At 33.0% G+C, this 12,029-nt stretch overlaps 1 protein-coding gene and 1 long non-coding RNA gene across 2 annotated transcripts in view; both read left to right on the top strand.

Annotated features, from left to right (window-relative positions):
• LOC128234067 (uncharacterized) overlaps positions 1–12,029 on the top strand; it is an 85,859-nt gene that overhangs the window by 57,590 nt on the left and 16,240 nt on the right. The window contains exons 9-12 of the mRNA XM_052948057.1: positions 237–292; positions 875–921; positions 6,888–6,977; positions 7,552–7,626. Of these exons, the coding sequence (XP_052804017.1) occupies positions 237–292; positions 875–921; positions 6,888–6,977; positions 7,552–7,626 (268 nt within the window). The remainder of the gene's footprint in view (positions 1–236; positions 293–874; positions 922–6,887; positions 6,978–7,551; positions 7,627–12,029) is intronic.
• On the top strand, positions 936–6,839 carry LOC128234068 (uncharacterized). Its single transcript, XR_008260861.1, has 3 exons — positions 936–2,330; positions 3,971–4,268; positions 4,547–6,839. It is a non-coding gene; the product is annotated as an uncharacterized LOC128234068 (long non-coding RNA).

Genomic DNA, 12,029 nt, shown 5'->3' with positions numbered 1-12,029 from the left:
TTAAAGGTTAACTTATTTTATACCATGTCTGTATATGTTATCATAAATGCCAGGTCTTAACTTTTAACCTTGGTATACTTGGTAAAAACATCATTTTGTATTTCATCAAAACTTCAGCTGAAAAGCATTAAAGGAGAAGCTTCTGCAAAATAAATATTGAAATGAAACCCTTGTGATCAAAAGCAAGGTATTTTAAACAACGAACCAATGTTCATAACTTTATTACGCAATTTCAGATCAATTGCTGATGCTATGGATTTCAAACATATGGTGCGAAATGCAACAACATCTGGTATGATTTTGATATTTAGATCACAAAAAATTGGCGCGTTAAACGTGCACAGGATAATACATTCACACCAGAATTCAAAAAATAAATAAAAATAAAACAGTATTTAATCTTACAATAAAGTATCAAACGTAAATCATTGACCATTGATCATAGTGCAACAGAAATACATCAAAGTGCTCAGAACTATAAATTCCATCATATATAATGTGAAATCAAATGTGAATGAGGTGGTTTATCGAAACTCCGACAAAAAGTTAGAATCCGAAAATTTCGACCTATATGCTTAATCGCAAACTTTCTTAATAAAATTGTCGGTATTTTTAGGAGGCGGACAACTGTCGTTAGTTTAAACCCGTCGGAAATATTATCTTTTTGCTGTGCGCATGGACTGAAAAATGGCATAATGCTTATCAGTTTGATTTCAGTGAGTTTTATTTCGTTTGATTGCCATATTTCTCATACTGACGCTTTCAACACGAAATAAATATTACTGCTTCTATTATTATCAGATATCTGAATAGGGCGCAGAAACAACGCGGTTGTATCACTTTTTAAATCCACTGTGTAACTTTCATATTTCAGTTGACATGCTGTGCAAGCTCCATGTGATAACTAATGGTGAACTTTATGTAAGTGCTTAATAAGGTATAGTTTCAGTTTAATTTGACACAATCGTGTATTGAGCGTACACGAGAAACGACTCAATGATTCATAGTTCGTTTATTTTATCAATAACACAGCAAACAATGTATGAACGGGTTAAGTTCATGGTATTATTTGCATGAAAATTGTGAAGGGACTCTTATATAGATGGAAAACTAGAAGCATTTTGGGTCTTTTCTTTGAAGCCGTCGAAATTGGATTACGTTATAACGTTCAAAACGCGATTAAGATAGATAAGAGGAGTTAAAGAAGATTATGCATAATCAACTGCCCATCTGGATTGACACTTGAACCGACAATGAAATATTTTTTGACAAAAAAAGATAATTGTTGAAAAACTGATAGTAGCTCAATCTCTAAACGAAACACTGACACCATTTTCGTGTTTAGAATAAAACGTTTAAACGTCTATTGCATTCATATTCGTATGATTCAATACCATCTTCAATACACAGGTAATACTTTAAATAATAACAATGGACACAATTCACTAGCATGCCATTACAACATTTACTGCGTAAATGAAAGCGAAACGCTTGGTCATTTAACCTTCCCTCATCCAACATTGAAGGGTCGCTGTGGGCGTAGTAAGCGCATATAAAGTTCAAACAACTACGTTTTCTAAGCCTTTTGAAGGTAATAAGTATGCATTTGTAAAATCAAATGATCGGACACCATTTTGCGTTAGAATAATTGCTCTTCGAATAAGCTTTTACCATATTAATGTGCACATCCACTCTGTCAATGCACTTAAAAAGATATTATAAATACAACATTATTTCTATTACATATACCACAAATAAAATTCATTTACAAGATAACGGTGGTAAAACGAGAAAAGGGAAGCTAGGATTCATTAAATTGCTTATTCATCCACAGTAATTAATGTCGTATCTTACCTGTACCATACACAATAAATCAGACAATCATTTCTATATATATATATACTAGGATTGCAATTTATTTCAAATCTTGAATGCCCCGCTCAAAATGGATATTCCCGTGAAGCGCGTTATCTTTACATACGAAGGGAAATTACTCGTCATTAAACCAATGTATGGAAAGCGAAGTAACGCCCGTTTTTTAATCCGCATCACATCAATGCAAATTTTATCATTACGCAGAAAATAGCTGGGATATATTGTCCCGTATATATATCTTTATTTGATATTTAAAAAAATAAGAAGTAGATCACCCTAACATGTTTCATTTTATGACTGCTCATACCTATTTAATTAATTAAAATTTGACATACTTTAGCGTTAACTTAAACTAGACATGTCAAGATCACGTGACTACGGAATGTGGAAAATTGCTAACACGAGGGAAAGAAAAAAACGAAGAAATTCAGGTTAAACGACTTAAAACCATTCAAGTAAGTAAACATTTATTGTAGTTTGGTTTTATGCGTTACCTTATTAAATATAAAAACAGTCCAACTCTTTTTTATGACTAAATAGGAATTTTGGTTTTAGATGTCGTGAAAATATGTGATATTTTCATATTTTAATATGCCCTAATCATATTATCGGTACGCTTTGAAGGTTTACTATTACACTTTCATATAGTCATTTTTGTTTTGCACATTTAACAATATTACAATGTTTAAGATTACTTTTGATGATTTCTGAATTTTAAAGTGAGAATCATCCATGGAAGAAATAAAAATAGAAGCAGGATGCCTCTTGCCAAAGCTAAAGGGTCGATAAAAGATAATGTACGGAAGTTTAACCATTTTTTACATTCTAATCCCCAATCGATCTGTCTTTACACTCATCAATAGCTGTAATATTTGCCATGCTGTCAATGAAAGATATGACAAATAATTAATGAAATATAAAATTTGGTAGTTAACATCTTATGAGAATCTAAAATAAAATCTGGCCTAATGAAAGGCAGTTAAACCAATGAGCAGAATAACATTTCTAACAGATGTACATGTTAACACAATTTATTCCAATTTATTTATTTGTAATAATACATGTATTAAACGCTGTAAGTTGGCACATAAAATGTTTTATGATATAAATAGAATCTTACATTGGTGGTCATTCAATACGAAATCAATTATACACATCAACTAAAATTGCTAAAAAAATTGCCATGGCTCTTTTTCAATTTTTGAAAGATCATTTAATAAATTCCGTATTATATGGCCTAGCATGTGAGATCATCTATATACACTTTAACAGCACCAGAGTATTATATATAAACCTTTTGCTGTAAAGCAGGAAAATATTTCTTATCTATTTATGTTCTCATTAATCAGATACATAACACTATTTAAATACAACATACAATTATGTGATTAAAAATATAAATTAAACGAATTTGGATCATTAAACTAAGAAATTTAAGACATTTTGTACTAGAAAAACGTAGTACCGCAATATCAGTGCTTTAAACTAATGTGACGTAATACCGTAATACGTTAATTAACGTTATATTTAAGATATAATTAAGATTCAATTGAATGTATATGTTTGTACATACTGTATGCTTAGTAATGTAGGGCATATTTGATTGTCATTTGAATATGGAGGTGGTTGACAGCCGACCTGGTACAAATGTACAAAATTACATGTTAATTACAAAAACGTGTATTCCTTGGGTTGTAAAGCTGTCATATTTATACAACAAAGTATATAAGAGAGATGATTTTGGATGTAAAAACAGAGGGGTTAGGCAAGGCAAGGAAAGCGGCCTTGGGTCCTTAATGGACGGCAGTTAGGATGCGGGATTACCTTAAATGCTGTATTGAGAACTTAATATTATACTTAGAAAGAACGTGGAACAATAAAAAACTGACATTCGAACGGTTGTTGTTTAAACTTAAAGACTTCCAACAAGTTAAGTGAACAGAGGCATTACGTGACACTAAAAGCGTGTTAGTTTCCAATGTTAAATATGCAATCTGAAATCATTGCGCCCTGAAATAAAAATCCATTGGAGCAAAATTGTGCTCATTTTTCTGCACCAACTGTGACGCTGTATTTGCGATATTGCATTTTTCAGGTGCCCGATGATCAGTGGTTTTAGGGTTTGTCACTTCCATGGAATACGAACTCGCTAATGCTCTGGAAGATGAGCACACTAATGGCGCTGCCTCACATGATCGGGCTTTGCCTTCAGTAAGACACGACAAAGCATAACTCATCTGCTTCTTCTCGTTTGATGAGCAGCCCCTATTGTACGACCGAATGGAAGACTCGTTCCTGTGGCATGACATGAACCATGATGTGTCTTGCCTGAAATCCGGCGTCGTTCATCATGTTGATAGCTGTTGCACGAAGGCAGTGCGAAGTGTACCTTTGTAAGTTGTAAGTTTTGCTCCCTGACAAAAATTTGGCATAAATGTTAAAAGATGTTCTCTAAGCTAGTGGCTTTACGACAAATTATGTTTTGGTTTCTTCGGGGTGTTTACTTGCATTTTTGTGATATTTTTGTGATAAATGGCATTGTTGCGTTTTCACTTATTTTATCTAGAAAAAAACTTAAAAACCTTAACTGGTCACAGGTGTGATTCAGTGGCATATACCCTTTTTTATTTAAATACTGATTTGTGTCAATGCCACCCTGATTTTTTTTCAGGCTATTGTGAATTTTGACGTACTCACCAGAGTGATCAGTGCTGAACACCAAGCTGCCATGGCGTAATTGATGGTGTACTTCTAGGCCACGGATAACAAAATGAATGGCTTAGTACCACATGCATTCCCGTAATGCAATCGCAGATGTTTCATACTACTCCAAGTACGACCCAATCTTCTAAAGATAAGCTTCCGAAATAACTTCCTTGTGCTTCGTTGGGGCAGATGTATCATTGGATGTTCTGTGCTTCAAGAAGCCATTTAGTGTATTATTTGCACTGGTGAATGCTTTATCACGGACCAAGTCAATGTCCTTTTTTAAATCCTTCAAATGACTTTTCAAGGCACTGCGAATGTTGGTGAGAGTATTCCTGTGATATTTTCCGGATAGCAAAACGGGTTGTTTTCGGGCTTCTTTCTGCCATTCTGTTTATTCAATGGATATTTGTTACAGAATTTGTTGAATGACTTAAGAATTTATGTCCACATGTAGAAGAAATTCGAGCAACAGCAGAAAGTAAAATCATCATCATAATCGACATCACCATTATCATCAACAATATTTTAGAAATGTATTCAATATATATTGTTATTTTGTAAATTCATTTCTTTTTTTTTCTTTTTTTAAATATGAAAAAATAATCAAAAACGAATTTCATCCATTTAATTTTGGCTATAAAAATTGACATTAAATTATTTACCTTGAAAGACATTCACACCCCATTCAGTGTTTTTTCTTGTTGCTGCAGATTTGTGGTTTTCCTCTAGCTTCACAAGGGCATCGTCTTTTTTGGAATTAAACCTTTAAGGGGCAAATTGACTGCAATTTGCAGCGTGTTCGAATATTGACTGTCCTAGTCACAATGTTGCTGCAGGTGGGTTTGCTGCAGGTGGTGTCGCTGCTGGTGTGAGTGATGTTGCATTTGATATAGTGCCAATCATAAACTGTCCAATATCAATGGTATACATTAATTCGTCATCGGAATCTAATAAATCCAACTTAAGTAGGCCGGCCATTATAAACATTTGCCATACTGCAGCAGCAGACGACGTAGTGTTTTGTTTGTTTAAACCAATTTTAAAAGTTATTTTTAGATAATTTCATGTAACCAGGTCAGAAATATACAATGTATTATTCACCCATTCTCGATATTGTATGTTTGCTTTGAAAATCTGTTTGAATAAAGAAATTATTTGTCTTTGTTACACATTATTTTGTTTTATTTAAGCGTGTTTTATTGTTTGATAGGAAGCGTGTAATGCGCATGCGCTTAACTAAAATTTGTTCAATAAGTAGGTCGCCGAAATTACTACGCCGGTAAATCATCAGAGGCATTCTTGCGAAAATGAACGTCATTTCATTTGTGCATAAACATACTCAAAAATGTAAATGCGTGTATATTTATATTTATTTAACTGTATATTAAAAATGTGATATTATTTAAATGTTTTTTAATTTAATGATTCAATAAAGCTCAAGCAGCAATTATTGGGATATTCAAGGTGATGTTTTGTCGAGAAATTGGGATTGGAGAGATACTGTTATGGAAAAGCTAAGCTTATGAGTTAACTGAAGGTAATACATTTTGGGGAACTAATGTGTTATGTTTTATTTAATTAATTATAAAAGAAATACTCTATGAGCACTGCCGTTACGTTAATCTATATGTTGGCATATGTGTTTCAATTGGCCTTAGATTGCTTCTTATCCCCACTTTCGCATTTTACGGAATATGATTATACCTATATCAAAAATTAATATGTGTCCTTGGTATCAACTACTCGCTTAAATCTTGTACGAATTACACGTATTTGGGTAAATTTTACCAAAAAGCAGTTTACAAGTACAGGTACTGTTACAAATAGCACTTGAAAAAAGTTCTTATAAATTATTTATATCTATAAACTCATAAATTAATATTTGTTATCGTTTATCGTCTGTTACTTTAAAAAAACTTTATATAAACTCCAATATAATTGATTGCAAAGTGCACTCACTCTTAAACTTTATTTTCACTTGATATTAAAAGGTTTGGGATTTCCATAGAATTGAAGATGTAGAGCACGGCGCCATGCACCAAATATCAGAAGCTTATATTTTATTTGTATGCCAGTTGTTATCAGATGACCATAAAAAGAGAATATAAAATGCTGTCTTTATTTATCCTACAATGTACAGTTCCCTGCAGCGACGTCCCAATATGCTTTAGCTTAGCTCATCTAAAATCAGATACAACAAAGATTCAATGGTGATAGCTTTGTGTAAAAGTAGATTTGTTTCTGCTTAGTGATATAATGTACTGTACCATTCAATTCACGAGAACGTTTGTATCCTGTGACAGGTGACTGAGCGAGGGAAAACATTCGGAAACAGCTGTGCCGTCGTGAATGCCTTTAAACTTTCCATGAGACCTACTTCGGACGTTACCAAGGTAAGCAAGATATTTTGTAGCATGTATCTAGTATTGCATGAGGGATGTTTAGGCCATCAAATAATGTTTCAACAATACAAAACGTACATATAATTATGATTTCTGTCCGGAAATGTTCCGGTCACACATTATCAAGATTATGTTGAATTTTTGTTTTCTTATCAGAATGAACATGTATTTATGCGAGAGACGTTATATAACAGTTATAACACAAAAGCTATGACCTTGGCTTTTCTTTTCTTATGTAAAAGTAAATTAAATGCACGGGGTCAGCATTTTGGAAGTAGGTTTGTTTTAACAGATTTGTTAAGTTTATCAAGCAACTTACCCTTATAGGCAATTAGGAATATTCCTTCCATTTTTACCTTATATTGATACGGAAAAAACAAAAACAAAACGATTCATATCAAATTATTGCATTTTGTGATATATGTACTATTTGATTAAACCCTGTAGTGTAGGTTGTATTTCGTGATAAATTTAAGAACAGTCAGCATTTGTAAAATCCGAGTTTGATACCGCTACTCCCTAGAAGTTAAATGCATTGCGTAGTCATTAAAATTATATTCATCAGGTCTTACCTATATTGAGGGAAGAAACGAGAAGAAAGTATAACATCCATATGCTTCCCACGAACACAAATTTCTCGGTAAGTAATATAACATTTCATGGTGTCTCGTATTTACGGCATAAAACCTCTAATGTGCGTGCTTATTGGCTTTTATTACTGATATAAATATATAGAAAATAATTGTTTGTGACAGTATTAGATCGTAATATATTTCACTAAGTGAGCACCAAATGCTATATCCATATTAAATAATTTACACGAGGTATAATATAATGCAATATTACTCCCAAACAAAAAGCTTTTGTGTTTATTTCATTGTATGCTTTAAAAGTAAACAAAACAACATTTTATCGTAGTTTTTTCAGAAAAATGCGCAAAATTGTATGCGGAATTACCGTCATTACGGAAATCGTGCCACGCCCTGTGCACGCTGACGTTTGATTTGGAAGTAAGAGCGGGTTAACATTTTAAAACAGTTAATATAAAAAACATACTATTTTCACTGCAGTCGATAATTTACGCAATAGTTTCCCTAGTGTATGAAAGCATCGTACGATAAAATCTGAACGTTTTGAAATTAAATAAGATTTTTATTCGTGTAATCGTCATATATCGTATACGATTTCGCCTACAGGTTTTGCTATGGTTGACATCTTGATCATTAAAACTACGAGTGGTTGTCAAAAGGCTGAGTTAGAAAAGCTTTGATAAATTGATAATTAGATTAAACTTCAATTTTAGGCATGAAATTCGCCGAGGATTTCATCATTAAGATTGAAGCAAATCTAAAGTATTTTACAAACGTTGAAGCAGAAAATAGCATATTCTTTTATATGCTGAGAACTAGTTTCATATATTTTCCGTCAAAAAAGTTATTTAGAGATTAACGTCACATAAGTGTTTGTTTACATCGGTTGTGACCCGTGGTAACCCATGTGTGAACCCCTTTAAGTCACGTGATTCCTCACCCTGGAATTGAACGGATACTATTTTAGATACATTTCAAAACCGTTCTTACCTTTTTCAGAACTAAGTATACAGCGAAATGACGCAAACTGCTTTTTTGCAGTTAATTGAATATCCTACATATAAATGACTACTACTGTTTGGCTGAAAGGCCATGGGAATAGTGTATGTCTTCTGGGAGCAAAACAGTTTGTTGCCCCCATATGCGCTGTTATTGTTTAGTGGGATATTTCAAGGCGTTTTTGTCAACATAGAAAAATAACGACGTATTTTCCATGTCAGTTATAAAATTCTTATATGTGAACATTCTGCGAATTGAAATGGTAAACCTCGTTTGCGCGTAACAACCTTCGCTCGGGTTTGGTTGAACCTTACACGAGCGGCCATGGAAGGTACTTATAATCTGCATTTAAAAACTGAACATTAATACAGTTTACAAACTCTGACCATTGTTGCATTGGTACATTCAACATGCACAAGCCATTTTTTGAGGTGTGTTTGCCTTAAATCCAATTCGTAAGTATACTGTGTACTTATATCATGTTTAATAAATGTTTAGGCGTATGTATGTCCTTTGTTGTGAAAGAGTGGAATGCGCCGTTCTATCAGCACAATGCATACAAACGATTACCTCCTTGTGACGCAACGTTAAAACTGTAAGGCGTGTTATATAATTCTGTAAAAGATGTATTTAAAACCAGCAACTAAATCGTACTGACGTCTCTTTGGCTAAAAGAATATAATTGCGCTAGGGAAAGATAAACATAATTTTGGCGGGAAAATAAAAAAAAAACTTATTTAGAGGGAACATTTTAAAAAAATCGACAGCTATTTTGGATGACGTCTGTTACTTTACACCAACACTACTAAACATGTGTATACGACTTTAAAAACACGTTCGAGATTCCCACTGTTACAAAGTGTTTAGTAAAGTAGGAACAAAGTATTACAACGTTTTTTAAGAAAGTCAATGACCTTTTATAGACACTCTTTAGTCCCTAACGCTTTTAGCTCTGACTTCTTTACACAATTTAGGGCTTGATCACGGGCATTGAAGTTCAGATCCTCGGCTATAGACGTAGACGACAAAAGTTAACGGACAGAATAAAACATAATAACTGAAGCTAAAGTATGTTAATACAACGCGAATTATAAAACTAAAGACGCTTACAACGTTGAATAAAATCAATGAATAATAAAAGTAATATAATTTACGATGTTTATAGTTCAACTTATAGTCACAAAATTACTTCTGCCTCTTATGACTCTATAAAGCCCATCCTTTTTTGTAGCAGTTCTTTAAACAGAGTATATGTATAATGAATTTCAGTTGCTGCACTGAGTAAAGAGATTTGAGCCTTCCACAGTGAGAAACTTTGTTTGAAGGACCAGAACCAAAAAAAATAAAAAAAATAAAAACAATTATGTTGTTTTTGCTACTGAGCTTGTTTCTGTAATTTTTCATATTGAGATTTAATGTTTAGCAAACATAAAAGATACATTCTTTGCAGAATGTGCAGGCTTAAAAGGAGTTAAGTAAATATTATGATATAAAATGTTTTCAGATTTTAAATAAAAAAGCATTAGCATTTTGGAAAAAGTCTACAAAATGCATTTGTAGATTTATTTTTAATATTCGCGCGCTTTTTGCATTTTGTACATCTTTCACAATAGGTTCTTTATACTTTCCTAGAAGGGACAATTATTTTATGGCCTCATAGCATTTAAGCAGTTAATATTTGTTTAGACAAATACGAGTTTCTAGTTTTCAGTTTTATTTATTTATTATAAACCAGAAGGTCGTAGACCCATGAGGCATAAAGTGCACAGTGGTGACAAATACAAATAATATGTACTAATGCGGTAACATAATTTGTATTACAGTGTCTATTATAGAAAAGCTTTGTAAAAAAATACACTCAAATTCTTCAATGTTCGTTCAAGTTTAGTGTTAATCAACACTATAAATTTGTGCATACTAGGATTTCGTAAATAATAGGATGGCAATAAAGATGTTCGAATATCATTATACATTGGACATTCAATAACAAAATGGTATTCGTCATCTAAAACATTACATTCGATACATATTCTCTCATTCTAAATTTACTAATATCTATTACATCTAAATATGACTGAGGCTTAAATAAAGTTATATATCTATAAAAATTAGCCCTGGTAAAATCATGTAATCTTCCATTCTAGCCCTTAATAAACTGATTTTTTAAGCGTTGCCGGGCATTTGCGAGACAAATGTTTTCATTGCCAACATCTTGGAAAAGCCAAACTTCATAAAAACCAAGAGAACACAATAAATCCTTTAACAAAGAACACCAAGATTTACCATGCGGATACGTTAGTGTGTCATTATATTATAGGGGCTAGACACTAGATGGTCCCCAAATTGGCAAATACATTATTTCCACAAAACAAGCCTAAACGCAACTATCATGCTGCCGTCTAATCTGTGTTTCCCCGTTTCAAAAATAGCTCATAATGTTTTACCAGGTTAAATCATATATGTTTATGAGAACAGATGAATATACCGACGCTATTTTTGAACTTACTGGGATTTACTTGGTAGACAACGCCAGCAAATGACTAATTTGAAAACATGCATAAAGACTGCTAAAGATGCATGTGTCGTAAACGATACATCAATAAGTAAGATTTAATGCGTTGTACACAACTATATCAATTTTATGTAAGTTTGTTACAATTTTCATTTTTTCTTGCAATGGTATCGTCTGGTGTCTAGCCCCTTTAATAGACTTGGATACCGCAATTTCTGCCAGAATAATTCGAACTAATAATAAATAATACAACTTTTCTTGTTTTTTTTTCTTAGTCATATCTCCATCGCCCTTTGAAACGCTCTCTCGAACTATACGGGAATGACTTTGCTATAAGTAGAAGGGATCTGAATGACACATTACAGTTCAAAATTATTTCTCGAAATGAAACAACTGTCCTTGCAATCATATTATGTCATTAGTCAAACGTGTTATTATGCGGATACAATTTAGGTATTCTTGTGTCATATATCAGCTGAGAACACCAGCTATGTGCCTTTTTTATCCACGCTAATGCCAATGGTTTTATGGGGTATTTGTGATATATTTTGACTTATGTTGAAAATATCTCCCTGTCCGCTCCTCAAAAAATACATGTTTTCACAATGTTGGACGTATTACTACAGCAAATGGCGTATCAGTATCAATTTATTATGGTAATTTACAGTAAATCTATTTATCGGTTATATTGAGAACGGTTAAACTATGATGTTGTCTAAACATATTTATTTTACAACGATTGTGAAACAAGATTTTACGATTGTACGCGAGAGTGTGGTCTTGTAATGTGGGGGAAACCGGAAAAATCAGAGAAAACCCACTTGTCCGGCTTGGTGGCCACAAACCAAACTCACATGCGTCCAAGCCGGGAATTGAATCCGGGTCGCCTAGGTGGAAAGCGAGTGCGCTAACTACTGCGCTAACCGGACAACCTAAATAAGA

The sequence above is a fragment of the Mya arenaria genome, chromosome 5 (genome assembly GCF_026914265.1).
Source record: "Mya arenaria isolate MELC-2E11 chromosome 5, ASM2691426v1".
In the NCBI taxonomy this organism is placed as follows: Eukaryota; Metazoa; Mollusca; class Bivalvia; order Myida; family Myidae; genus Mya; species Mya arenaria.
This window is presented reverse-complemented; position numbering and strand designations above follow the sequence as displayed.